This window comes from Theropithecus gelada, chromosome 19, assembly GCF_003255815.1.
Source record: "Theropithecus gelada isolate Dixy chromosome 19, Tgel_1.0, whole genome shotgun sequence".
Lineage (NCBI taxonomy): Eukaryota > Metazoa > Chordata > Mammalia > Primates > Cercopithecidae > Theropithecus > Theropithecus gelada.
In genome coordinates, this window is record NC_037687.1 from 38681116 (window position 1) to 38705699 (window position 24584).

The 24584-nt window shown below is 52.4% G+C and overlaps 1 protein-coding gene across 2 annotated transcripts; it reads left to right on the forward strand.

Annotated features, from left to right (window-relative positions):
- The first annotated feature begins 97 nt into the window (after nt 1–97).
- On the forward strand, nt 98–24232 carry TGFB1 (transforming growth factor beta 1). Of its 2 annotated transcripts, none has more exons than XM_025366303.1 (7): nt 98–1360; nt 5914–6074; nt 9516–9633; nt 12425–12502; nt 12639–12789; nt 22876–23029; nt 23931–24232. In XM_025366303.1, exons 1-7 carry the CDS (start codon nt 1006–1008, stop codon nt 24087–24089), a joined length of 1176 nt encoding a protein of 391 aa, XP_025222088.1. In that variant the 5' UTR covers nt 98–1005; the 3' UTR covers nt 24090–24232. The 2 variants fall into 2 exon arrangements, with proteins under 2 accessions (XP_025222088.1, XP_025222089.1); XM_025366304.1 differs by having other exon boundaries at nt 12642–12789.
- Nucleotides 24233–24584: the final 352 nt, after the last annotated feature.

Genomic DNA, 24584 nt, shown 5'->3' on the forward strand with positions numbered 1-24584 from the left:
AGATGAGGACTGTGGCCCAGCCCCCCCCATGCCCTCCCCCTGGGGGCCGCCCGCGCTCCCGCCCCGTGCGCTTCCTGGGTGGGGCCGGGGCGGCTTCAAAACCCCCCGCCGACCCAGCCGGTCCCCGCCGCCGCCGCCCTTCGCGCCCTGGGCCATCTCCCTCCCACCTCCCTCCGCGGATCAGCCAGACAGCGAGGGCCCCGGCCGGGGGCAGGGGGGACGCCCCGTCCGGGGCACCCCCCCGGCTCTGAGCCGCCCGCGGGGCCGGCCTCGGCCCGGAGCGGAGGAAGGAGTCGCCGAGGAGCAGCCTGAGGCCCCAGAGTCTGAGACGAGCCGCCGCCGCCCCCGCCACTGCGGGGAGGAGGGGGAGGAGGAGCGGGAGGAGGGACGAGCTGGTCGGGAGAAGAGGAAAAAAACTTTTGAGACTTTTCCGTTGCCGCTGGGAGCCGGAGGCGCGGGGACCTCTTGGCGCGGACGCTGCCCCGCGAGGAGGCAGGACTTGGGGACCCCAGACCGCCTCCCTTTGCCGCCAGGGACGCTTGCTCCCTCCCTGCCCCCTACACGGCGTCCCTCAGGCGCCCCCATTCCGGACCAGCCCTCGGGAGTCGCCGACCCGGCCTCCCGCAAATACTTTTCCCCAGACCTCGGGCGCACCCCCTGCACGCCGCCTTCATCCCCGGCCTGTCTCCTGAGCCCCCGCGCATCCTAGACCTTTTCTCCTCCAGGAGACGGATCTCTCTCCGACCTGCCACAGATCCCCTATTCAAGACCACCCACCTTCTGGTACCAGATCTCGCCCATCTAGGTTATTTCCGTGGGATACTGAGACACCCCCGGTCCAAGCCTCCCCTCCACCACTGCGCCCTTCTCCCTGAGGACCTCAACTTTCCCTCGAGGCCCTCCTACCTTTTCCCGGGAGACCCCCAGCCCCTGCAGGGGCGGGGCCTCCCCACCACACTAGCCCTGTTCGCGCTCTCGGCAGTGCCGGGGGGCGCCGCCTCCCCCATGCCGCCCTCCGGGCTGCGGCTGCTGCCGCTGCTGCTACCGCTGCTGTGGCTACTGGTGCTGACGCCTGGCCGGCCGGCCGCGGGACTATCCACCTGCAAGACTATCGACATGGAGCTGGTGAAGCGGAAGCGCATCGAGGCCATCCGCGGCCAGATCCTGTCCAAGCTGCGGCTCGCCAGCCCCCCGAGCCAGGGGGAGGTGCCGCCCGGCCCGCTGCCCGAGGCCGTGCTCGCCCTGTACAACAGCACCCGCGACCGGGTGGCCGGGGAGAGTGCGGAGCCGGAGCCCGAACCGGAGGCCGACTACTACGCCAAGGAGGTCACCCGCGTGCTAATGGTGGAAACCCACAACGGTGAGCTCGGAGGGGCAGGGGAGCCGGGAGGGGGGCCCCCAGGGGGCGCCGGAGTGCCGGGGCCACGGGTAGGAAGTGACTGGCAGAGGAAACTGGCTGGAGGAAGAGGACCCCCCGGGGCAAAGGGAACGTGGGATGGTGGGAGGGGGGTGTCCGAAAGAGGATGGCACTGAGTCCCCTACCCCCCAGGTATCTGGTCTTGGAGAGGAGGAGATAGCGAAGTGGACCGCTTCTAGAGGGCGACAGAAACATGCGGGGTCGTGGGGGTAGTGCCCTAGAGGGATAGAAGCAATAGGGGGACGGTAGAAGGCTCCCTCCTCCAGGACGCGTTGAATTGGGGAGGGGGTCGTGGGGTAGGAGAGGGGGGAGAGGGGAGCCCGGTGTGGGAGAAGCGAAGACCTCAGCATTTGGGAAAGGAGAGGCACTGGGGCAAGTTGACCCAGAGCTTGGGGGTCCTGAGGTGGAAAGATTCAAGGACAGAAAAGCTGGATGAAGGCAACCCTAGGGGGTGCGAGGAAAGTGAGAGCGGACCCACTTCCAGAGGCTGCGAGGAACACGCGGGATGCGGGGGTGGGGGAGAGTCATAGAAAGAGAAACAGAGGTGGGTGTGATAAATGTGGGGAGAAAGGGACGGGAGGTTATTGGAAGGAGGAGGCAAGCGGGAGAGGAGCGGAGACCCAGGAGTGTGCCTGGGATGCAGAGGTGTCCTCGGTGTTTCACACGGGGATGTGAGGGACAGAGTGGGGAGCCCAGAGGAGGAATTGAGCTTCCAGAAGACCTAGAATCCTGGGTCATGGGAAGAGCTTTACCGAGAGGGGAGACAAGCGTGGGAAAGGTGGTGTGAGCGGGGCGGAGGAGAGATACCCAGCGCCATCCACGCCGCGAGCACTGAGCACCCCCCGCCCGTCCCGCCACTCGCCGCAGGATGCAGGGGAATGGGCTGAGCGGAGTCCAGCCGCAGGGGAAGTGCTGGGTGGGGAGTGACTCTACAAGACCGAGGTGAGAAAACCAAGCTGGGAGGAGTGAGAAAGCCCCACGTGGGTGCCACGCGCGGGGGGAGGAGCCTGCGCTTCCACCAAGGGGCAGGAGGACCCCGCTGCGCTAAATGCTGGCAGTCTGGACCCCAAAGCCCCAGTTCCTCTCGAGGTGGCTGGGGAAACCCCAGCGTCCGGCCGCCTGGCTCTCCTCCCTTCCCTTTCCTTCCCATGCCCCCGGCGGGGGCGGGGATCGCGCGCGGAGCCCGGGGCGAGACGGGGCAGGTCTGGTCCCCGCCCTCCTTGCTGCGGCGCCTCCCGCCCTCCTCACCCCAGCTACGGGCGGGGCTCCCACTGAGCCGGCCCCGTCCATCCATGCGAGGACCCAGGCGTCCTGCGTGGTTCAGAGCTTTGGGGAAGATCCCTTAGGTTTCACTGACTTCTGGGCGGTGTGGGCTTGCGGGTCGCCGGCCCATTCTTGCGCCAGTTTACGGCTCCAGCCCAATGACGCGCACACTGCACCCAAGTCTCAGCCTTGCCTTATCTTCCGTGCTTCACCTTCGTTGTAGAGGCTCCTTTAACACTGGCACCTCCAATCCTCTTCTCCCCAACAAATGCACATGTGTCTCTTCTCGCACGTGTGTCCCCATCTGCCTCTTTCTTTTCGTCTCCGTTAGTCTCTCTGTCCACGCATGGGTCTCCTGGTTTTTGTCTCTGCGACTATTTTCTCTCCCTTTCTATTTTTCTCCTCCACGGTCCTCTCTGTCTCTAGCATCTGACCGCCTCTCCCTCTCCGCAGCACCCTCCAACCTTTCCTTTCCCTCCTCTTTCTCTTCCTCCCTATCTGTCTTCCCCAGCCAAGGCTCTGCCTTTCCTTTGGGGTTTGCTGAGTAACCTCCGGGCCAAGAATAGGGCTTATTGGGGCTGGGTGGGGAGGGAGACTGGGGAAGAGGAGGAGGATCTAAGGGCGCCCTAGGAAGCGGTTTCCTCTGCCTTTCTCACCAGTCTCTTTTCACACCCCCACTATAGGAGGCTAGAAGCAGTTGCCCCAGTTGATCCAGGAGTTCATGGTCTATTCCCTCATCCCCAACCCCAAACTTTTCCTAAACTAGAAAATAACTTGGCTGGGCGCCGTGGCTCACGCCTGTAATCCCAGCACTTTGAGAGGCCAAGGCGGGTGGATCACCTGAGGTCAGGAGTTCGAGACCAGCCTGGCCAACATGGGGAAACCCCGTCTCTACTAAAAATACAAAGATTAGCTGGGCGGGGTGGCGGGCGGCGCCTGTAATCCCAGCTACTTGGGAGTCTGAGACAGGAGAATCACTTGAACCTGGGAAGCGGAGGTTGCCGTGAGCAGAGATTGTGCCACTGCACTCCAGCCTGGGCGACAGAGACTCCGTCTCAAAAAAGAAAAGAAAAGAAAACACCTTAATTCCTTTTGTCCCCACTACAGCCGTTCCTACCCAGAATGAACTTCACTTTCCCTAACCAGCTGGGGAAGGGAGTTAAGGGTGGAAAACGAATAATAAAAAGAAGTAGAACAATCACTTAGGGGATAAGAGCACAGTCTCTAGCTGGGTGGGTGCGGTGGCTCATGCCTGTGATCTCAACATATTGGGAGACTGAGGTGGGAGGATCCCTTGAGCCTGGGAGTTCCAGCCTGCAGTGAGCCATGGTTGTGCTACTGCACTTCAGTTTGGGGGACAGAGTGAGACCCTGTCTCTTGGTGGGGGGGTGGGAAAAAAAAGCACAGTCTCTGGAACTAGACAGCTTGAGTTTGAATCCCAGTCTGCAGCTATGTGACCTTGGGGCAAATTACTTAATCTTGGTGCCTCAGTTTCTCCATCTATTAAATGGGTATAATAATAGTATAAGGTTGTGAGGTTAAATGTCTTCATCTTTGTAAAGTGCTTTAAATAGCATCTGGTAAATAGCGCTGTTTGTGGGTTTTTTTTAATTGTTGTTGCTTTTTTTTTTGAGACAGAGTCTTACTCTGTCACCCAGGCTGGAGTACAGTGACTCAATCTCGGCACACTATAACCTCTGCCTCTCAGGTTCAAGTGATTCTCATGCCTCAACCTCCCAAGTAGCTGGGATTACAGGTGCCCGCCACCATGCCTGGCTAATTTTTGTATTTTTAGTAGAAATAGGGCTTCATCATATTGGCCAGGCTGGTCTCGAACTCCCGACCTCAGGTAATCCATCCACCTCGGCTTCCCAAAGTGCTGGGATTACAGGTGTGAGCCTCCGTGCCCAGCCAGTGCTCTTAAATGTATACATGATTGAGTGACCAGTGTATACAGAATTGGTGCCACATGGCTTGACCTGGGTCATCTAATTTCCCACTATAATCCTGGAATGGGTTCTAGAGTCGCTCTGTCTTGCCTTACAGATGAGCACCTGGCTCAGAGAGGAATTCATTTGCCCAAGGTTACACAGAGTCTGGGTGGGCGTGCAGGGAGCTTAATGTTATTGCTGGTTTTCAAAGAATAACAGGAAACTGACTTCAGAAAGAGGGTGTTAACTGCCCATGGTCAGACAGCCGAGAGGGAGCAGAGGCACTATCTGAGTCCAAAGCCTGTGCCCTTGATCCTTACTCTGCATTTTAGGGGCTCTTGCATTTGGGGCAAGGAAGGCCAGAGCAAACAGAGTGGTTCCCCTTAGTGCCAGCCTTAGTCGACTTGACAGATGATGCTACATGAGAGAGGAGTATGGTTAGGACCCATTTTACAGAGGAGGAAACAAACCCCCAGGGGGAGAAACCACTTACTCAAGGTCACACAGCTAAAAAGTATCACAGTCAGGGCTGGGTGCGGTGGCTCACGCCTGTAATCCCAGCACTTTGGGAGGCCAAGGCAGGTGGATCACCAGGTCAGGAGATCGAGACCATCTTGGCCAACAGGGTGAAATCCCATCTCTACTAAAAATACAAAAATTAGCTGGGCGTGGTGGCGGGCGCCTGTAGTCCCAGCTGCTTGGGAGGCTGAGGCAGGAGAATTGCTTGAACCGGAGAGGCAGAGGTTGCAATGAGCAGAGATCGCACCACTGCACTCCAAGCCTGGGTGACAGAGCGAGACTCCATCTCAAAAAAAAAATAAAATAAAGAATAAATAAATAAATAAATAGGCCGGGCGCGGTGGCTCAAGCCTGTAATCCCAGCACTTTGGGAGGCCGAGACGGGCGGATCACGAGGTCAGGAGATCGAGACCATCCTGGCGAACACGGTGAAACCCCGTCTCTACTAAAAAATACAAAAAACTAGCCGGGCGAGGCGGCGGGCGCCTGTAGTCCCAGCTACTCGGGAGGCTGAGGCAGGAGAATGGCGTAAACCCGGGGGACGGAGCTTGCAGTGAGCTGAGATCCGGCCACTGCACTCCAGCCCGGGCGACAGAGCCAGACTCCGTCTCAAAATAAATAAATAAATAAATAAATAAATAAATAAATAAATAAATAAATAAAAGGTATCAGAGACTGACTCCACCCCAGAGTTGTCAGCTCCAAAACTCCTAGACTTGGGAGCACCAGCTCCCCTCACCTCTGCCAAACCCCTGATCACCTTCCTTCATTTCTCCCTGCTAGAAATCTATGACAAGTTCAAGCAGAGCACACACAGCATATATATGTTCTTCAACACATCAGAGCTCCGAGAAGCGGTACCTGAACCTGTGTTGCTCTCCCGGGCAGAGCTGCGTCTGCTGAGGCTCAAGTTAAAAGTGGAGCAGCATGTGGAGCTGTACCAGGTGAGGACATGAGCCAGAAGGAAGGTCAGGGCATGGGCTGGAGAGGGTGAGCTGTGACCAGCGGGGCGGCTGTGGGTGGGCTGGCTACAAGGTCCACCTAGATGGTCCCTGAAGGATAGAGGAATACAAACCATACAGTCTTAGGACTCTTTTTTTTTTTTTTTTTCTTTTTTGAGACAGAGTCTCGCTCTGTTGCCAAGCTGGAGTGCAGTGGTACGACCTCAGCTCACTGCAATCTCCGCCTCCTAGGTTCAAGTGATTCTCCTGCCTCAGCCTCCCAAGCAGCTGGGATTACAGGCGTGCACCACCATACCCAGCTAATTTTTGTATTTTTAGTAGAGACGGGGTTTTACCATGTTGGCCAGGATGGTCTTGAACTCCTGACCTCGTGATCCACCTGCCTTGGTCTCCCAAAGTGCTCAGATTACAGGCGTGAGCCACTGTGCCTTGCCTTTTTTTTTTTTTTTTTTGAGATGGAGTCTTGCTCTGTCGCCCAGGCTGGAGTACAATGACTTGATCTTGGCTCACTGCAGCCTCCGCCTCCTGGCTTCAAGTGATTGTCCTGCCTCAGCCACTTGAGTAGCTGGGATTACAGGCATGTACCAACACACTGGGCTAATTTTGGTATTGTTAGTAGAGACAAAGTTTTATCATGTTGGCCAGGCTTGTCTCGAACTCCTGCCCTCAAGTGATTCTCCTACCTGAGGCTCCCAGAGTGCTAGGATTACAGGCGTGAGCCTCCGCACCAGGAATCTAGAGCGCTTTTAAACGTTCAGACTCTTTGCATCCTAGGACGTTAAACACTTAGAAGCCTGGAATCTTAGGAGTTAGACTCTTTAAGGACACAGATTCTTTTTTTTTTTTTTTTTTTTTTGAGACAGAGTCTCGCTCTATCGCCCAGGCTGGAGTGCAGTGGCCAGATCTCAGCTCACTGCAAGCTCCGCCTCCCGGGTTCACACCATTCTCCTGCCTCAGCCTCCCGAGTAGCTGGGACTACAGGCGCCCACCGCCTCACCCGGCTAGTTTTTTGTATTTTTTTAGTAGAGACGGGGTTTCACCGTGTTAGCCAGGATGGTCTCGATCTCCTGACCTCGTGATCCACCCGTCTCAGGCTCCCAAAGTGCTGGGATTACAGGCTTGAGCCACCGCGCCCGGCCAGGACACAGATTCTTGAAAGCTGGGATCTCTGAAAAGGTTGGGGACTCTAGACTCATTCTGTCCAATGTGACAGCCGCTAGTCACATTTCACTTGATTAAAATTTAAAGTATTTAAAATTAAATTAAAAATTTAGGGCCAGGCATAGTGGCTCACATCTCTAATCCCAGCACTTTGGGGAGCCGAGGCAGGCAGATTGCTTGAGCCCAGGAGTCTGAGACCAGTCTGGGAAACATTTTGAAACTTGGTCTCTACAAAAAATACTAAAATTAGCCTGTTAACGGTGATGCGTGCCTCTAGTCCCAGCTACTCAGTAGTCTGAGGTGGGAGGATTGATTGAGCCCAGGAGGTCGAGGCTATAGTGAACTGTAATTGCACCACTGCACTCCAGCCTGGGTGATGGAGCGAGACCCTGTCTCAAAAAATATATATATAGGCCAGGTGTGGTGGCTCATGCCTGTAATCCCAGCACTTTGGGAGGCCAAGTGGGTGGATCACTTGAGGTCAAGAGTTCAAGTCCAGCCTGGCCAACATGGCAAAACTCCATCTGTACTAAAAATACAAAAATTAGCCAGGAGTGGTGGCGGGCACCTGTAATCCCAGCTACTCAGGAGGCTGAGACGGGAGAATCGCTTGACCCTGGGAGGTGGAGACTGCAGTGAGCGGAGATCATACCATGCATTCCAGCCTGGGCAACAGAGCGAGACTCTGTCTCAAAAAATAAAAATGAAAAACAAATCCTCATTCTCACTGGTTGTATTTCTAGTGCTCTATAGTCACATGTGGTTAGCAGCTACTATTTTGGATGTTGCAGATAAAGAACATTTCCAGAAAGTTCTTTAGGACAGCTCTAGAAGATAGGGAGCTTCCAAGAGGACCGGGGCATCTGGAAGGGCTGGAGGCTCTAGCAGTTTCTATGAGCTAGAATCCACATCAGAGGGAATGTTAAACTCATAGGATGGTAGATTTCAGACTTTCATAGTGAGAGAACTTTGTCCTATGTTAGCTTGGCCTCTTGGAGTCTGGGGAATTCAGCTTTATTCTGCAGGCCCTGGAGTGGTCTATCCAGCCCCAGAAAATTCTTCTTCTTTTTTTTTTTTTTGTGATGGAGTTTTGCTGCTGTTGCCCAGGCTGGAGTGCAATGGCATGATCTCAGCTCACTGCAACCTCTGCCTCCTGGGTTCAAGCGATTCTCCTGCCTCAGCCTCCCGAGTAGCTGGGATTAATGGCATGCACCACCACGCCCAGCTAATTCTGTATTTTTAGTAGAGACGGGGTTTCTCCATATTGGTCAGGGTGGTCTTGAACTTCTGACCTCGGGTGATCTGCCTGCCTCGGCCTCCCAAAGTGCTGGGATTACAGGCGTGAGCCACTGCGCCCAGCCCAGAAAATTATACTACACAGATGTTGGGTGCCTCCAGCATCTAGGTGCGGCTTGGCAGACTCTTGGGTTTATAGAACATTAGTCTTCTAAAGCTTCTCAGGCTCATTAAATGTGGAAATCTTGGGATATCATCAAACATTTGAATCACAAAATGACTTCTAAGTTACTGACTTAGAATTCAGGGTGTCAAATTTGCAGAACTGCATGCTCAGCAAACCCCAGAATATTTGCAGCAGAATTTTATTGTATTTGTTATTTATTTATTTAGTTATTAATATTATTTTGAGACGAAGTCTCATCCTGCCACCCAGGCTGGAGTGCAGTGGCGGGATCTTGGCTCACTGCAATCTCTATCTTCCGGGCTCAAGCAATTCTCCTGCCTCCGCCTCCCAAATAGTGGGGACTACAGGCGCACGCCACCATGCCTGGCTAATTTTTGTATTTTTAGTAGAGATGGGGTTTCACCATGTTGGCCAGGCTGGTCTTGAACTCCTGACCTCAAGTGATCCACCGCCTTGGGCTCCCAAAGTGCTGGAATTACAGGCGTGAGCCACTGTGCCCGGCCCAGAATGTTAGCAGCGGAATTTTAGCATTGTGGGCTGTCCACGCTGAGTGGGGCTTAGCATTTCACCAATGAGGAAACAGGCCGGAGAAGGCAAGAAAACACGTTCGACTGAGCTGTGTGAAGGTGTCTTGACCGCAGCCGGGGCGTTTTCTCCACCATTCCTCTCACGGGTGCTGTGGGGGAGGATGGGTGCCACAGGACCACACAGCGTGGCTGTCTGAGAAGGTAGTGCATGGGAACTTTCTGGAAGCAGATGGGGTGAAGGGTTGAGTTAGTATATGAGGGGGCGTGGCAGCACATACCCACTGTCTCTCTCCCAACTTCATTATCCTCTAGAAATACAGCAACAATTCCTGGCGATACCTCAGCAACCGGCTGCTGGCGCCCAGCGACTCGCCGGAGTGGTTGTCTTTTGATGTCACCGGAGTTGTGCGGCAGTGGTTGAGCCGCGGAGGTGAGGATCACTTGTGTGTCCCACCCCTGTTTCTCAATGGGGTGCACCCCATTGTGTTGTCTTGGGGTCACTTTACCTAAGATCCCTCTCCGCCCCATACTGGTGTGAAAGTACTGAGACCTGGCTCCCCTCTGTGGCCTGGAAACCCGAGTGATTGGCTAATCTGTTTCCTGAGCACCTCTCTGCCCTGCCCTGTGATGGGTGATGCTAAGGACAGAGCAATGACCAAATCAGCCCCATCCTTGCCCTCATAGAGCTCATATAGTTCATTGGGTGGGTAGCTGGGGAACAGACCTGTAAGGCAGTGATGACCCAGAGTGGGTGGGACCGGGATGGGGAGCCCAAAGAAGGTACCTGACCCAGCCCAGAATCAGGGAGGGCTTCCTGGAGGAGGGGCACCATAGCTGATGTTGAAGGGATGAGTAGAATGGTCAGGCAAAGGAGAGATGTAAGAGTATTCTGGGGCTGGGCACGGTGGCTTACACCTATAATCCCAGCACTTTGGAAGACTAAGGAGGATGGATCGCTGGAGTTCAGGAGTTTGAGAGCAGCCTGGGTAACATGGCAAAACCTGGTGTCTACAAAAAAATACAAAAATTAGCCATGCATGCTGGTGCGCGCCTATAGTCCCAGCTGCTTGGGAGACTAAGGTGGGAGAATCACCTGCACCTGGGAGGTCGAGGCTGCAGTGAGCCATAATCACAGTACTGCAATCCAGCCTACACGAAAGAGTGAGATCCCATCTCAAAAAAAAAGAAAAAAAAGTGTTCCAGGCAAGGGGAACAGTCTGTGCAAAGGCCCAGAGGCCAGAGAGCCTAACTCATTTGATCTGTCCCAGAGATGTTTGTCTCTGTCCAGTTCCTGGCAGGGGCCATGGTGCCCATATCTCTCTCCCTCACCTCCCTCTCATTTATGCTTTTATTCAATCATTGCCCACAGGTTCCTGCTGTGTGTCTGGCCCTGTGCTGGGTGGTGTGGGGGACATAGTGGTAACCAAGACAGCCCTCAGTTCTGCCCTCATGGGGCCCACAGTCACTTCTGGACACCGAAGAGATCTTGCCCCACCAGGCAGGAATGACCTAGAATGATTGAGGATGGGACGGGGAGGCACGGGCAGAGAGGACAAGGCTGGGACAGAGAGGCATGCAGGATGGGGGATGCCCTAAGCGCTGTTGGGAGCCCAGAGAAGGCTCCCAGACCCATCTGGGGAGTCTAGGAGGGCTTGCTGGGTGAGCGTGATTATGTGGAGACTCACAGGATAAATAGTAGTTTGGCCACATGAAAAAATAGGGATTAGGGGGCACGGTGACTCACACCTGTAATCCCAGCACTTTGGGAGGCCAAGGAGGGTGGATCACAAGGTCAGGATATCGAAATCATCTTGGCTGACAAGGTGAAGCTCCGTCTCTACTAAAAATCCAAAAAAAGAAAAAGTTAGCCGGGCATGGTGGTGGGCGCCTGTAGTCCCAGCTACTCGGGAGGCTGAGGCAGAATGGTGTGAACCCGGGAGGCGGAGCTTGCAGTGAGCCAAGATCGCACCACTGCACTCCAGCCTGGGCAACAGAGCAAGACTCAGTCTCAAAAAAAAAAAAAAAAGAAAGAAAAAATAAGGATTAGTGGGTCAAGCACAGTGGTTCACGCCTGTAATCCCAGCACTTTGAGAGGCCAAGGTGAGTGGATCACCTGAGGTCGGGAGTTCAAGACCAGCCTGACCAACATGGAGAAACCCTGTCTCTACTAAAAATACAACATTAGCTGGGCGTGATGGCGCATGCCTGTAATCCCAGCTACTCGGGACGCTGAGGCAGGAGAATTGCTTGAACCCAGGAGGCGGAGATTGCAGTGAGCCAAGATGCGCCATTGTGCTCCAGCCTAGGCAACAGGAGCAAAACTCTGTCTCAACAACAAAAAAAAAGAATTAAGAAACAAAAAATAGGGATTAGGGAGCAGGTGGGCACCGAGAGGAGTGTCCTGGGCTGTTCGATAAAGGCCTAGAAGGATTTCATCTGTCTTGGTCAATGCTGAGTCCCAAGCACACAGCACAGGCTTCGGCACATCGTGGGAGCTTAGAAAATATCATTCACTCATTCATTCAAGAGATTGATGCTGGCCGGGTGCAGTGGCTCATGTCTGTAATCCTGGCACTTTGGAAGGCCAAGGCGGGAGGATTGCTTGAGCCCAGCCTGAGCAACATAGCGAGACCTCTGTCTCTACAGAAAATTGAAAAAGTAGCCGTGTAGGCTAGGTGCAGTGGCTCATGCCTGTAATCCCAGCACTTTTGGAGGCTGAGGCCAGTGGATCACCTGAGGTCAGGAGTTCAAGACCAGCCTGGCCAACATGGTGAAACCCCATCTCTACTAAAAATACAAAAAATTAGGCAGGCGTGGTGGTGCACACTTGTTATTCCAGCTACTTGGGAGGCTGAAGCAGGAGAATCGCTTGAACCTGGGAGGCGGAGGTTGCAGTGAGCTGATAATCACGCCACTGCACTCCAGCCTGGGCAACACAGCCAGACTCCATCTCAAAAAAAAAAAAAAAAATTTGCCATGCATGATAACGCGCCTGTGGTCCCAGCTACTCAGGAGGCTGAGATGGGAGGATTGCTTTGGCCTGGGAGGTTGAGGCTGTAAGACCTTGTCTCAAAAAAGAAAAGAGCTGCAGCGAGCGGGCAGAGTGGGGTGGGTAGGGGAGGCAGGAAGGAACCCCCTGGGCTTTGCTCCTTCCTTCCTCTTCCTCCAGGGGCTGGGTGAGCTGCACTCTCAGACTGGCTTCCCTCTCCCCACTCCTACAGGGGAAATTGAGGGCTTTCGCCTTAGCGCCCACTGCTCCTGTGACAGCAAAGATAACACACTGCAAGTGGACATCAACGGTGAGGCTTGCTTCCCTGGCCGTGCCCAGCTGTGACGTGTGTGCATGTGTGTGTCCCCATCTGCCCCACGCCCCACTTATCTATCCCTCTGAGAGTGTGTGTGTATGTCCTCTATCCCCTGACTCCCACTCCAAAGCAGGGTTCACTACCGGCCGCCGAGGTGACCTGGCCACCATTCATGGCATGAACCGGCCTTTCCTGCTTCTCATGGCCACCCCGCTGGAGAGGGCCCAACATCTGCAAAGCTCCCGGCACCGCCGAGCCCTGGACACCAACTACTGCTTCAGGTGAGCCTTGTATCCTTGGATGGAGACCTTCCAGGCTGGGGGCATGACTGCCATCTGCTGACCAGGTGCTCCAGGTTGGACACCTGGCTGGTGCCGTGCTTGGGCTGGGCGTCTGTCTCCTTTAGCTTGGAGGGCTCAGGGGATGAGGTCTGGGTGTAAGAACCGAGAGTCTTGTGCTGGGTGCGGTGGCTCACGCCTGTAATCCCAACACTTTGGGAGGCCGAGGCAGGTGGATCACCTGAGGTCGGGAGTTAGAGACCAGCCTGGCCAACATGGTGAAACCCGTCTCTACTAAAAATCCAAAAATTAGCCAGGTGTGGAGGTGGGCGCCTATAATCCCAGCTACAAAAAACAAAAAACCCCACCACCCCCCCCCCAAAAAAAAAAAAAAAAAAAGAACTGGGAGTCTTGTAATGTTGGGATCAGGTTGCTTTTTTTTTTTTTTTTATTTGAGACAGAGTCTTGCTCTGTCACCTGGGCTGGAGTACAGTGGTGCAATCTTGGCTCACTGCAACCTTTGCCTCCCGGGTTCAAGCGATTCTTCTGTCTCAGCCTCCCGAGTAGCTAGGACTACAGGCATGTGCCACCATGCCCAGCTAATTTTTTGTATCTTTAGTAGAGACAGGGTTTCACCATGTTAGCCAGGATGGTCTTGATCTCCTGACCTTGTGATCCACCTGCCTCAGCCTCCCGAAGTGCTGGGATTACAGGCGTGAGCCCCCATGCCCAGCCTTGCTTTCTTTTTGGAGTGCTGGAATCACAGAATGTTAGAAAGTTGAACCCTGAGATTGTTGGAATTCAAAGTTGGAAGGTCACCATCGTGAATCCCTAAACTGTTGGCAGGTTGAGGTTCTAGAATGCTAGAATTTGGTGTTAATTATGGAAATGGAGAATGTCGGACTCAAGGGAAGCTGAAATATTGGGATCCTAGAATTTGGGAATTCAGAATGGGAAGATGGCCCATGTGGAATTCCTGCACCGCTGGCCGATTGTGGATACCAGTGTTGGCAGGTTGGAGTCCTGGAATATTGGGCTCACAGCGGTAGAATTCTGTTTTGAAACATTCACATCCACAAATGTTGGAATTGGAGAAAGCAGAATATTGGTATCCCAGCATGCTGGAACTCAATGTTGGAATGTTAGAATATTAGTATGCCGGGATTTTATTAATAGAAAGTGGCAGCAGGCTGGGCGCGGTGGCTCACGCCTATAATCCCAGCACTTTGGGAGGCTGAGGTGGGTGCATCACCTGAGGTCAGGAGTTCAAGACCAACCTGGTCAACATGGTGAAACCTCATCTTTATTAAAAATACAAAAATTAGCCGGGTGTGGTGGCGAGCACCTGTAATCCCAGCTGAGTAGCTCTGCAGGTACCCAGGCTGGGGCAGGAGAATCCCTGGAACCTAGGGGGCGGACGTTGCAGTGAACTGAGATCACACCACTGCACTCCAGCCTGGGCAACAGTGCAAGACTCTATCTCAAAAAAAAAAAAAAAAAAAAGTGGCAGCTTGAACCTCTTGAGTGATGGCTCGGAACTTTGGAATGTTGGGATGCAATATTGGCATACTGGAATTCAGGAATGCCAAGATCCTCAAAGGTTGAAAAGTATGAATCCTAGAGAGTTGAAGATGCTGTCAGAATGTTAGAATCATAAGATGCTGGAATGCTAATACTGCAATCTAAGAAAGCTGAAATGTGGCCGGGCGCGGTGGCTCAAGCCTGTAATCCCAGCACTTTGGGAGGCTGAGACGGGCGGATCACGAGGTCAGGAGATCGAGACCATCCTGGCTAACACGGTGAAACCCCGTCTGTACTAAAAAGTACAAAAAACTAGCCGGGCGAGGTGGCGGGCGCCTGTAGTCCCAGCTACTCGGGAGGCTGAGGCAGGAGAATGGCATAAACCCAGGAGGCGGAGCTTGCAGTGAGCTGAGATCCGGCCACTGCACTCCAGCCTGGGCGACAGAGCAAGACTCCGTCTCAAAAAAAAAAAAAAAAAGAAAGCTGAAATGTTGGATTCCTAGAAAGTTGAAATGGAGAGTTAGTATGTTGTAAATTTAGAGTGATCATCTGACTTTATTCCTCCCCTGCTTAAAATATTTTGGTGGTGTCTCTGGGCTTTGTTACCTGCTGTTTCCCTGCCAGAAAATCAGCCCTGCTTCCAGGCTCCTTCACCACCAGATCTTAGCGCCATCAGCCCAGCAACCCTGTGAATGAACAAATTGAGGTCTTTTTTGAGACGGAGTCTTGCTCTGTTGCCCAGGCTGGAGTGCAGTGGTGTGATCTTGGCTCACTGCAACCTCTGCCTCCCAGGTTCAAGCGATTCTCCTGCCTCAGCCTCCTGAGTAGCTGGGATTACAGACACGTGCCACCACAGCCGGCTAATTTCTGTTTTTTTTCAGTAGAGACTGGGTTTCACCATGTTGGTCAGGCTGTCTCGAACTCCTGACCTCGTGATCCGCCCACCTCGGCCTCCCAAAGTGCTGCGATTACAGGCATGAACCACTGCACCCTGCCACAAATTGAGGTCTTGAGTGCCAACAGCAGCTGACATTACAAAGGGAGACAGCCAGCCATGTGAGCCTCTGTAGGGAGGAACCCAACGTCGCCTGGGAAGTCTTGCCGAAAAATCAAAACTGAAGGCCGGGTGCAGTGGCTCATGCCTGTAAGCCCAGCACTTTGGGAGGGCAAGGCAGGCAGATTGCTTGAGCTTAGGAGTTCAAGACCAGCCTGTGCAACATGGTAAACCCCGTCTCTCTACAAGAAATACAAAAAACTAGCTGGGCTGGGTGGTGTGTGCCTGTAGTCCTAGCTACTTGGGAGGCTGAGGCAGGAGTGCTTGAGCCCAGGAGGCTGTGATTGCAGTGAGCCAGGATCACGCCACTACACTTCAGGACAGAGCAGGACCCTGTCTCACATACACACACACACAATCAAAATCAAACCTGAATCTGATCAGGACTGTAGATCCTAACAGTTTTCTAGAAAGACAAGAACAGAGAAAATGGTCAGCAAAACTCAGACTGCGAGAAACCTGACCCAGTTTCTTCATCAAATACAATGCAAAGAAGGGGAAAGCGTGCGCGCGCGCACACACACACACACACACACACACACACACACACAGAGTGACCCTGGAACAATAGGGGTTTGGAGTGCTGACCCCCCATGCAGCCAAAATTCAACTTTTTTTTTTTTTTTTTGAGATAGAGTCTCGCTTTGTCTCCCAGGCTGGAGTGCAGTGGCGCGATCTTGGCTCACTGCAAGCTCCGCCTCCTGGGTTCACGCCATTCTCCTGCCTCAGCCTCCGAGTAGCTGGGACTACAGGCGCGCACCACCATGCCCGGCTAATTTTTTGTATTTTTAGTAGAGACAGGGTTTCACTGTGTTAGCCAGGATGGTCTCGATCTCCTGACCTCGTGATCCGCCCGCCTCGGCCTCCCAAAGTGCTGGGATTACAGGCGTGAGCCATCGCGCCTGGCCAAAATTCAACTTTCGACTCCTCAAAAACTTAACTACTAATAGCCTAGTGTGGACCGGAATTCTGCTTTATCCATAACATAAACAGTTGATTAATACTTTTTAAAAAATTTTTTGGAGATGGAGTCTCACTCTGTCATTCAGGCTGGAGTGCAGTGGCGCCACCTTGGCTCACTGCAACTTCTGCCTCCCGGGTTTAAGTGATTCTCTTGCTTCAGCCTCCTGAGTAGCTGGGACCACAGGTGACCACCGCCATGCCCGGCTAATTTTTTGTATTTTAGTAGAGACAGAGTTTCACCGTGTTGCCCAGGCTGTTCTCGAACTCCTGAGCCCAGGCAATCTGCCTGCCTCAGCCTCCCAAAGTGCTAGGATTACAGGCATGAACCACTGCGCCTGGCTGAATAATACATATTTTGCATATTTTATGTATTATGTCCTATATCCTTTTTTTTTTTTTTTTTGAGACGGAGTTTTGCTGCTGTCACTCAGGCCGGAGTGTCATGGCACAATCTCGGCTCACTGTAACCTCCACCTCCCAGGGGTTCAATTCTCCTCCCTCAGTCTCCTGAGTAGCTGGGATTACAGGCACCTGCCACCATGCCTGGCTAACTTTTGTATTTTTAGTAGAGGTGAGGTTTCACCATGTTGGCCAGGCTGCTCTGGAACTCCTGACCTCAAGTGATCTACCCTCCTCGGCCTCCCAAAGTGCTGGGATTGCAGAGTGAGCCACCGCACCTGGCCGTATTCTTTGTTTTTTGTTTTTTTTGTTTGTTTGTTTGTTTTTTGAGACAGAGTCTAGCTGTGTTGCTCAGGTTGGAGTGTAGTGAAGTGATCTCGGCTCACTGCAACCTCCGCCTCCCAGGTTTAAGCAATTCTCCTGCCTCAGTCTCCCAAGTAGCTGGGATTTCAGGCGCATGCCACCACACCCAGGTAATTTTTGTATTTTTAGTAGAGACAGGGTTTCACCATGTTGGCCAGGCTGGTCTCCAACTCCCCAGGTGATTCATTAGCCTTGGCCTCCCAAAGTTCTGGCATTACAGGCTTGAGCCACTGCTCCCGGCCTATGCCTGTATTTTTTAAATAAAATAAGAGAGAAAAGAAAATGTTCTTAAGAAAATCATGAGGAGGAGGAAGTCTATTTTCCATTCATTGAGTGGAAGTGGCTTATAAAGGTTTTCATGTTGAGTAGGCTGAGGATGAGGAAGAAGAGGTGTTGGTCTTGCTATCTCACGGGTGGCAGAGGTGGAAGAATAATTCACCTGTCAGTGGTGAATTGTGTAATTGGACCCATGATGTCCAAGGGTCAGTCTATATATAGTTGACCCTGAATATATATACAAAGAGAGAGAGAGATGATTCTGTAGATTTTGAAAAAAGTTCTAAGAGAGGCCAGGCATGGTGACTCATGGCCGTAATCGCAGCACTTTGGGAGGCTGAGGCAGGTGGATCACTTGAAGTCAGGAGTTGGAGACCAGCCTGGCCAACATGGTGAAACCCTGTCTGTACCAAATATACAAAAATTAGGCCGGGTGTGGTGGCTCACACCTGTAATCCCAGCACTTTGGGAGGCCGAAGTGGATAGATCACCTGAGGTGAGGAGTTCAAGACCAGTCTGGCCAATGTGGTGAAACCTCGTCTCTACTAAAAATACAAAAATGAGCTGGGCGTGGTGGTGGGGACCTGTAATTTCAGCTACTAGGAAGGCTGAGGCAGGAAAATCGCTTGAACACAGGAGGCAGAGGTTGAGGTGAGCTGAGATCAAGGCCCTGCACTCCAGCCTGGGCAACAAGAGTGAGGCTCCATCTCAATAAATAAATAAAATAAAAATACAAAAAGTAGCCAGGTATGGTGGCAGGCACCTGTAGTCTCAGCTACTTGGGAGACTGAGGCAGGAGAATCACTTGAACCTGGGAATCAGAGGTTGCAGTGAGCCAAGATTGCACCACTTCACTCCATCCTGGGTAACAGAGTGAGACTCCATCTCAAAAAAAAAAAAAAAATTCCTAAAAGAGATATCAACCAATTGCAATGTGTAGACCTTACTTGAATCTTTATTTACACAGGCTTTTAAAGAAATAGATATTTATGAGACAGTTGGGTAAACATGAACTCTGTCTAGACATTTGATGATATCAATGAATTGTTAATTTTCTTACATGGTATTGTGACTGTGTTTTAAAGTAGTCTTAATTAGAGATACATTTGAAATATTTATGGTGAAGCAACATTGGTGGATTGCATGTGCTTTGAGATAAACCAATGTCGGCTGGGTGCAGCGGCTCACAGCTATAATCCCACCACTTTGGGAGGCCAAGGCAGGAGGATTATTTGAGCCTAAGAGTTGGAGACCAGCCTGGGCAACATGGTGAAACCCCATCTCCCCAAAACAATATATATATCTCTCTATATGATGGGCCTGGTGGTGTGTACCTGTAGTCCCAGCTACTCAGGAGGCTGATGTGGGAGGTTGGCTTGAACCCCAGGAGGTGGAGGCTACAGTGAGCTGTGATTGCACCACTGCACTCCAGCCTGGGTGACAGAGTGAGATCCTGTCTCAAAAAAAAAAAAAAAAAAGAGATAGTGGATAGGGGTAGAGATGCAATGGAAATTGGCCATGAGTTGATCATTGTTGAAGCTGCTTTTGTGTACATTTGAAACTTTCCAGCCTGGTGTGGTAGCTTACACCTGTAATCCCAGCACTTTGGAAGGCTGAGGCAGGTGGATCACATGAGGTCAGGAGTTCGAGACCAGCCTGGCCAACATGGTGAAACCCGGTCTCTACTAAAAATACAAAAAAAGTAGCTGGGCATGGTGGTGCGTGCCTGTAATCCCAGCTACTCGGGAGGCTGAGCCAGGAGAATTGCTTGAACTTGGGATGTGGAGGTTGCAGTGAGCCAAGATTGCACCACTGCACTCCAGCCTGGGCAACAGACCAAGACTCCATCTCAAAAAAAAAAAAAAAAACTTTCAAAGGAAAATTTGTTCTTAAGGCAGCTCGAACACTACCTCCTTCCTAACCCCTTCTCCAACATCCAAGGTGAATGTGAGGCCTCTGGGCCTCCCCTGGGGCCCTAAGTAGATCTTTTACTCAACAGTCTCTGTTGGGACTTTTATTTTAAAAAAGTTTTGTAGAGACAGGGCTCATTATGCTCCCCAGGCTGGTCTTAAACTCCTTGGGCTCAAGCGATTCACCGGTCTTGGCCTCCCAAAGTGCTGAGATTACAGGCATGAGTCACTGCACCCAGCCTAGGTCTTGTGCGACTGGACGGAAGAGGCTTGGCAAGGGCAAGGGCTGTGCGTATCCCAAGGCCCAGTGCAGGGTAGGCCCCGAATGCGTCCTGAGAAAATAAGTCAGAGGATCACCTAGAGGGCTTGTTCAACACAGACTGTTGTTCCCAGTCCCACACACAGTTTCTGATTTCAGTGGCCTGGGGTGCCGCCTGAGAATCTGCATTTCCCACAGTTCCCAGGTGATGCTGCCGCTGGTCCTGGGAGCCCATGTGGAGAGCTGCTGACTTGGATAACAGTATCACAGACTGTTCAAATCCTAGGACCTCAGAACGCCAGCTAGGGTTGAACTAGGCATTAAAGATGATTCTGAGCTGGGCACAGTGGCTTATGCCTGTAATCCCAGCACTTTGGGAGGCTGAGTTGGGTGGATCACTTGAAGTCCTCTACTAAAAATACAAAAAATTAGCTGGGCATGGTGGCGCATGCCTGTAATCCCAGGTATTTGAGAGGCTGAGGCAGGAGAATTGCTTGAACCCAGGAGGCGGAGGTTGCAGTGAGCCAAGATCACACCATTGGACTCCAGCCTGGGCAACAGGAGTGAAACTCCATCTCAAAAAAAAAAAAAAAAAAAAAAAAGATGATTCTGGACACTAGTTCTTCCCCTTTCGTGAGTTCAGAACCTCCTGTGAGAAAGTGAAAACCAGGAACCTTTTCCCCAGAAATACATGCACACATACACACATGTGCATATGATCTCAGGCACTCAGGACCCTCCTCAAGCCTGCCCATGATGGTCCCTTGGCCCTCAGGTTAACACCGTATTTGATCTGGTAGCACCTACCTCTGAACAGATGAGGAAACTGAGGTCCAACCAAACTGGGTGGTACAGGCTGAGTTCACAGGGATCTCAGTTTCTTGACCTTCCTTCTCAGGCTTCTGTGGCTCTTGGAAAGGCTTTATCTTGCCTCCAGGTTATCCGATGCCACTTGAAGTTGGGTTCAAGCAATTCTGCTACCTCAGCCTCCCGAGTAGCTGGGATTACAGGTGCCTGCCACCACGTCCAGCTAATTTTTGAATTTTTAGTAGAGACAGGGTCCTCGAGTCCGCCTGCCCTAGCCTCCCAAAGTGCCAGGATGACAGGTGTGAGCCACCGCACCTGGCTGGCCCCACTAATCTATGAGTGGAGGTTGCAGTGAGCCAATATCGTGCCACTGCACTCCAACGTGGGTGACCGAGCGAGACTCTGTCTCACAAAAAAAAAAAAAAAAAAAAAAGCACTGTCAACTTTTTCTTTCATTTTCTCTTTTCTTTTCTTTTTTTCTTTTGTTTTCGAGACAGAGTCTCACCCTGTTGCCCTGGGTGGAGTGCAGTGGTGTGATCTTGGCTCACTGCAAACTCTGCTTCTTGGGATCAGGCGATTCTTGTGCCTCAGCCTCCTGAGTAGCTGGGATTACAGACAAGCACTGCCACGCCCAGCTAATTTTTGTATTTTTAGTAGAGACGGGGTTTCGCCATATTGTTCTCAATCTCCTGACCTCAGGTGATCCACCCGCCTTGGCCTCCCAAAGTGCTGGGATTATAGGCGTGAGCCACCGCGCCCAGCCTCTTTGACAGTTCTAAGAAGTAAAACAAATCAGAAGAAGGCAGACAGAGAGTAATAGATATTGGGAACTATTATTTTTCCTATTCTGATTTAAATTGCTTTATTATGGAAAATTTCAAATGTATACAAAAGCAATGAAGATAATGAACGCCTGTAAACTCTCATCCAGCGTCATCGGTGATTAAGATTAAGATTTTGCCCCATTTCAAATGCATGCATTTTTATATTTTCTTACATAACTGCAATACCATATTGCACTAAATGGAACTAACAGTCACTTGGATATTTTGGAAAGGATGGCTCAGAATGGTATCTCCGAGGAGGTGATGTTCAGTCATGTAACTGATATTTACTGAGTACCTACTGCATTCCAGGCACCGCTTTAGGAGTTTAGGGTCCTTGAGTGAAGGATATTTGAGCTAAGGTTTAAATGAAGTGAAGGGGCCAGGTGTGTTGGCTCATGCCAGTAATCCCAACACTTTGGGAGGCCAAGGCGTGCAGATCGCATGAGCCCAAGTTCGACACCAGCCTGAGCAACATAGTGAGACCGTGTCTCTAAAAAGAGTAGCAAATTAAAAAGAATAAATGGGCCGGATGCGGTGGCTCAGGTCTGTAATCCCAGCACTTTGGGAGGCCGAGGTGGGCGGATCACGAAGTCAGGAGTTCGAGACCAGCCTGGCCAACATGGTGAAACCCTGTCTCTACTAAAAACACACAAAAAATTAGCCAGGCGTGGTGGCACACGCCTGTAATCCCAGCTACTCGGGAGGCTGAGGCAGGAGAATCGCTTGAACCTGGGAGGCGGAGTTGCAGTGAGCCTGGGAGACAGAATGAGATTCTGTCTCGAAAAAAAAAAAAAAGAAAAAAAAAAGTGAAGGAACAAGCTGGAGTGGGTATCTGTGGGACTAGCAAGACGGAGAGGGAACAGCAGATGCAGGAGCCCTGAGATAAGACTGTCTGAGGAACAGACAGGATGCCAGTGTGGCTGGAGTGGAGTAGGCGTGAGAGAGGGAGTTGAGATCAGCGAGATTTGCTAGCACCTTGTGGCTCACGGTGAGGACTTGGGCATTTGCCGTGAGGTGGAGCCAGGTTCAGAGCAGAGGAGTGACATGACAATTTATAGCATGACCCTGGAGGGCAGAGATTTCTGTCTCTTTTTAAAAAATTGAAAAACAATTTTTTAGAGACAGGGTGTTGCTCTTTGTTGTCCAGACTGGCATGCAGTGGTGTGATCCCAGTTCACTGCAACCTCGAACTCCTGGACTCCAGCGATCCTCCCACCTCATCCTCCCAAAGTGCTGGGATTAAAGGCATGAGCCACCATGCCTAGCCTATTTCTATCTATTTCATTTGTCCTCAGCCCCCAGTAGATCCCAGCCCAGCACACGGTAGTAGCTCAATAAACATTTGTTGCACAAACAGAGCCGATCAGTTTACATGGAGCCGTGTTATTTTGTATGTTCCAGGGTGTGGGCATGCCATGATTTATTTAGCCCCCCGGGGGATGGTCATCTGGCTTCTTACAGGCTTGTCTTAAGCATTGCATGAGATTATTACATCGCTCTTAGCACAGTGCTTGACTGGAGGAAGTGCTTAATCTGTGTTAGTGATTATCATGACTATTTGTGTTGTTATTAACATGGGGTGCAAGGGAGACCCAGATGGAGATAGGGCTGGGGGGGCAACTTAGGGTGACACACACCTGGGGAGGAGGGGCACACAGCTCCTGTGGTGGTCGCCCCTCCCTACCCCTGACGCGTCTCTCCTGCCTGCAGCTCCACGGAGAAGAACTGCTGCGTGCGGCAGCTGTATATTGACTTCCGCAAGGACCTCGGCTGGAAGTGGATCCACGAGCCCAAGGGCTACCACGCCAACTTCTGCCTGGGGCCCTGCCCCTACATTTGGAGCCTGGACACACAGTACAGCAAGGTACGTCTGGCCCACCGGGCTAGGAGGTGCGCTTGGGGGGAGCCAGGACAGAGGAAGAGGAGAGAGAAAGAGAAGTCAAGTCAGAGAGGTGAGTTGGCAGGATGGGGAGAAAGAGGGATGGGGTGGGAAAGGGAATGGATAAAGAGATGGGGAGAGAGGCAGGAAGCTAGAGAAGGGCTCTGAGCAGGGGGCAGAGGGAGATGAGATATGAAGGCCCACAGAACTGAAGTAACAGAGGGGTGGGGGTAAAGGGGAGAAGACAGGGAGATGGAAGGAAAAAGGCAGAGAAATGGAGAGACAAAATGAGAGAGGCAGATACAAACACAGAGTTAGAGCAAGGAGAGACAAAGACATACAACAAGGCAAGAGGCGACGACGAGGAAGGGTAGAGACTGAGAAAGAAAATCAGGCGGGCACGGCGGCTCACACTGGTAATACCAGCACTCTGGGACACTGAAGCAGAAGGATCGCTTGGGCCCAGGAGTTCGAAAATAGCCCGGGCAGCTGAGTGAGATCCCATCTCTACCAAAAAAAAAAAAAAAAGGAAAAAAGCCAGGAGTGGTGGCGCTTGCCTGTGATTCGAGCTACTCCGGAGGCTGAGGCGGGAGGATGACTTAAGCTCAGGAGGTTGAGGCTGTAGCAAGCCTTGATCCCGCCCCTATACTCCAGCCTGGATGGCAGAGCGAGACCCAGTCTCAACACAAAAAGAAAATCAGACAGATGGGGAGAGACAGAATAAGATAGGATGTTAGAAGATAAGAGAGACCGAATTGGAGATGGGAAGAGGGGGACAGGGATGCGGGGAGAGGCTGGCGCGGTAGGAGGTGGGGGAATGGGGCAGTAGAGGGCCATCTTCTTCCCTCCGCTAGCCCTGAGCCCTGACCCTGCCCGCCGCCCGCAGGTCCTGGCCCTGTACAACCAGCATAACCCGGGCGCCTCGGCGGCGCCGTGCTGCGTGCCGCAGGCGCTGGAGCCGCTGCCCATCGTGTACTACGTGGGCCGCAAGCCCAAGGTGGAGCAGCTGTCCAACATGATCGTGCGCTCCTGCAAATGCAGCTGAGGCCCCGCCCCGCCCCGCCCCACCCCGGCAGGCCCGGCCCCGCCCCGCCCCGCCCCCGCTGCCTTGCCCTTGGGGGCTGTATTTAAGGACACCCGTGCCCCAAGCCCACCTGGGGCCCCATTAAAGATGGAGAGAGGACTGCGGATCTCTGTGTCATTGGGCGCCTGCCTGGGGTCTCCTTCCCTGACGTTCCCCTACTCCCACCCCATCTCTGTCCCTCTCTGCCTCCTCCTGCCTGTCTGCACTATTCCTTTGCCCCGCATCAGGGCACAGGGAACCAGTGGAGAACACTACTGTAGTTAGATCTATTTATTGAGCACCTTGGGCACTGTTGAAGTGCCTTACATTAATGAACTCATTCAGTCACCTTAGCAACACTCTGAGATGCAGGGACTCTGATAGCACCCATTCTAAAGGTGAGGAAACAAGCCCAGAGAGGTTAAGGGAGGAGTTCCTGCCCACTAGGAACCTGCTTTAGCGGGGGATGGTGAGGAA

Coding starts and splice junctions, on each gene's coding strand:
- TGFB1 (XM_025366303.1), top strand. CDS start 1,006: ATGCCGCCCTCCGGGCTGCGGCTGCTGCCGCTGCTGCTACCGCTGCTG. Junction 1,361..5,913: donor AATGGTGGAAACCCACAACG/GTGAGCTCGGAG, acceptor TCTCCCTGCTAG/AAATCTATGACAAGTTCAAG. Junction 12,503..12,638: donor ACTGCAAGTGGACATCAACG/GTGAGGCTTGCT, acceptor CCCACTCCAAAG/CAGGGTTCACTACCGGCCGC.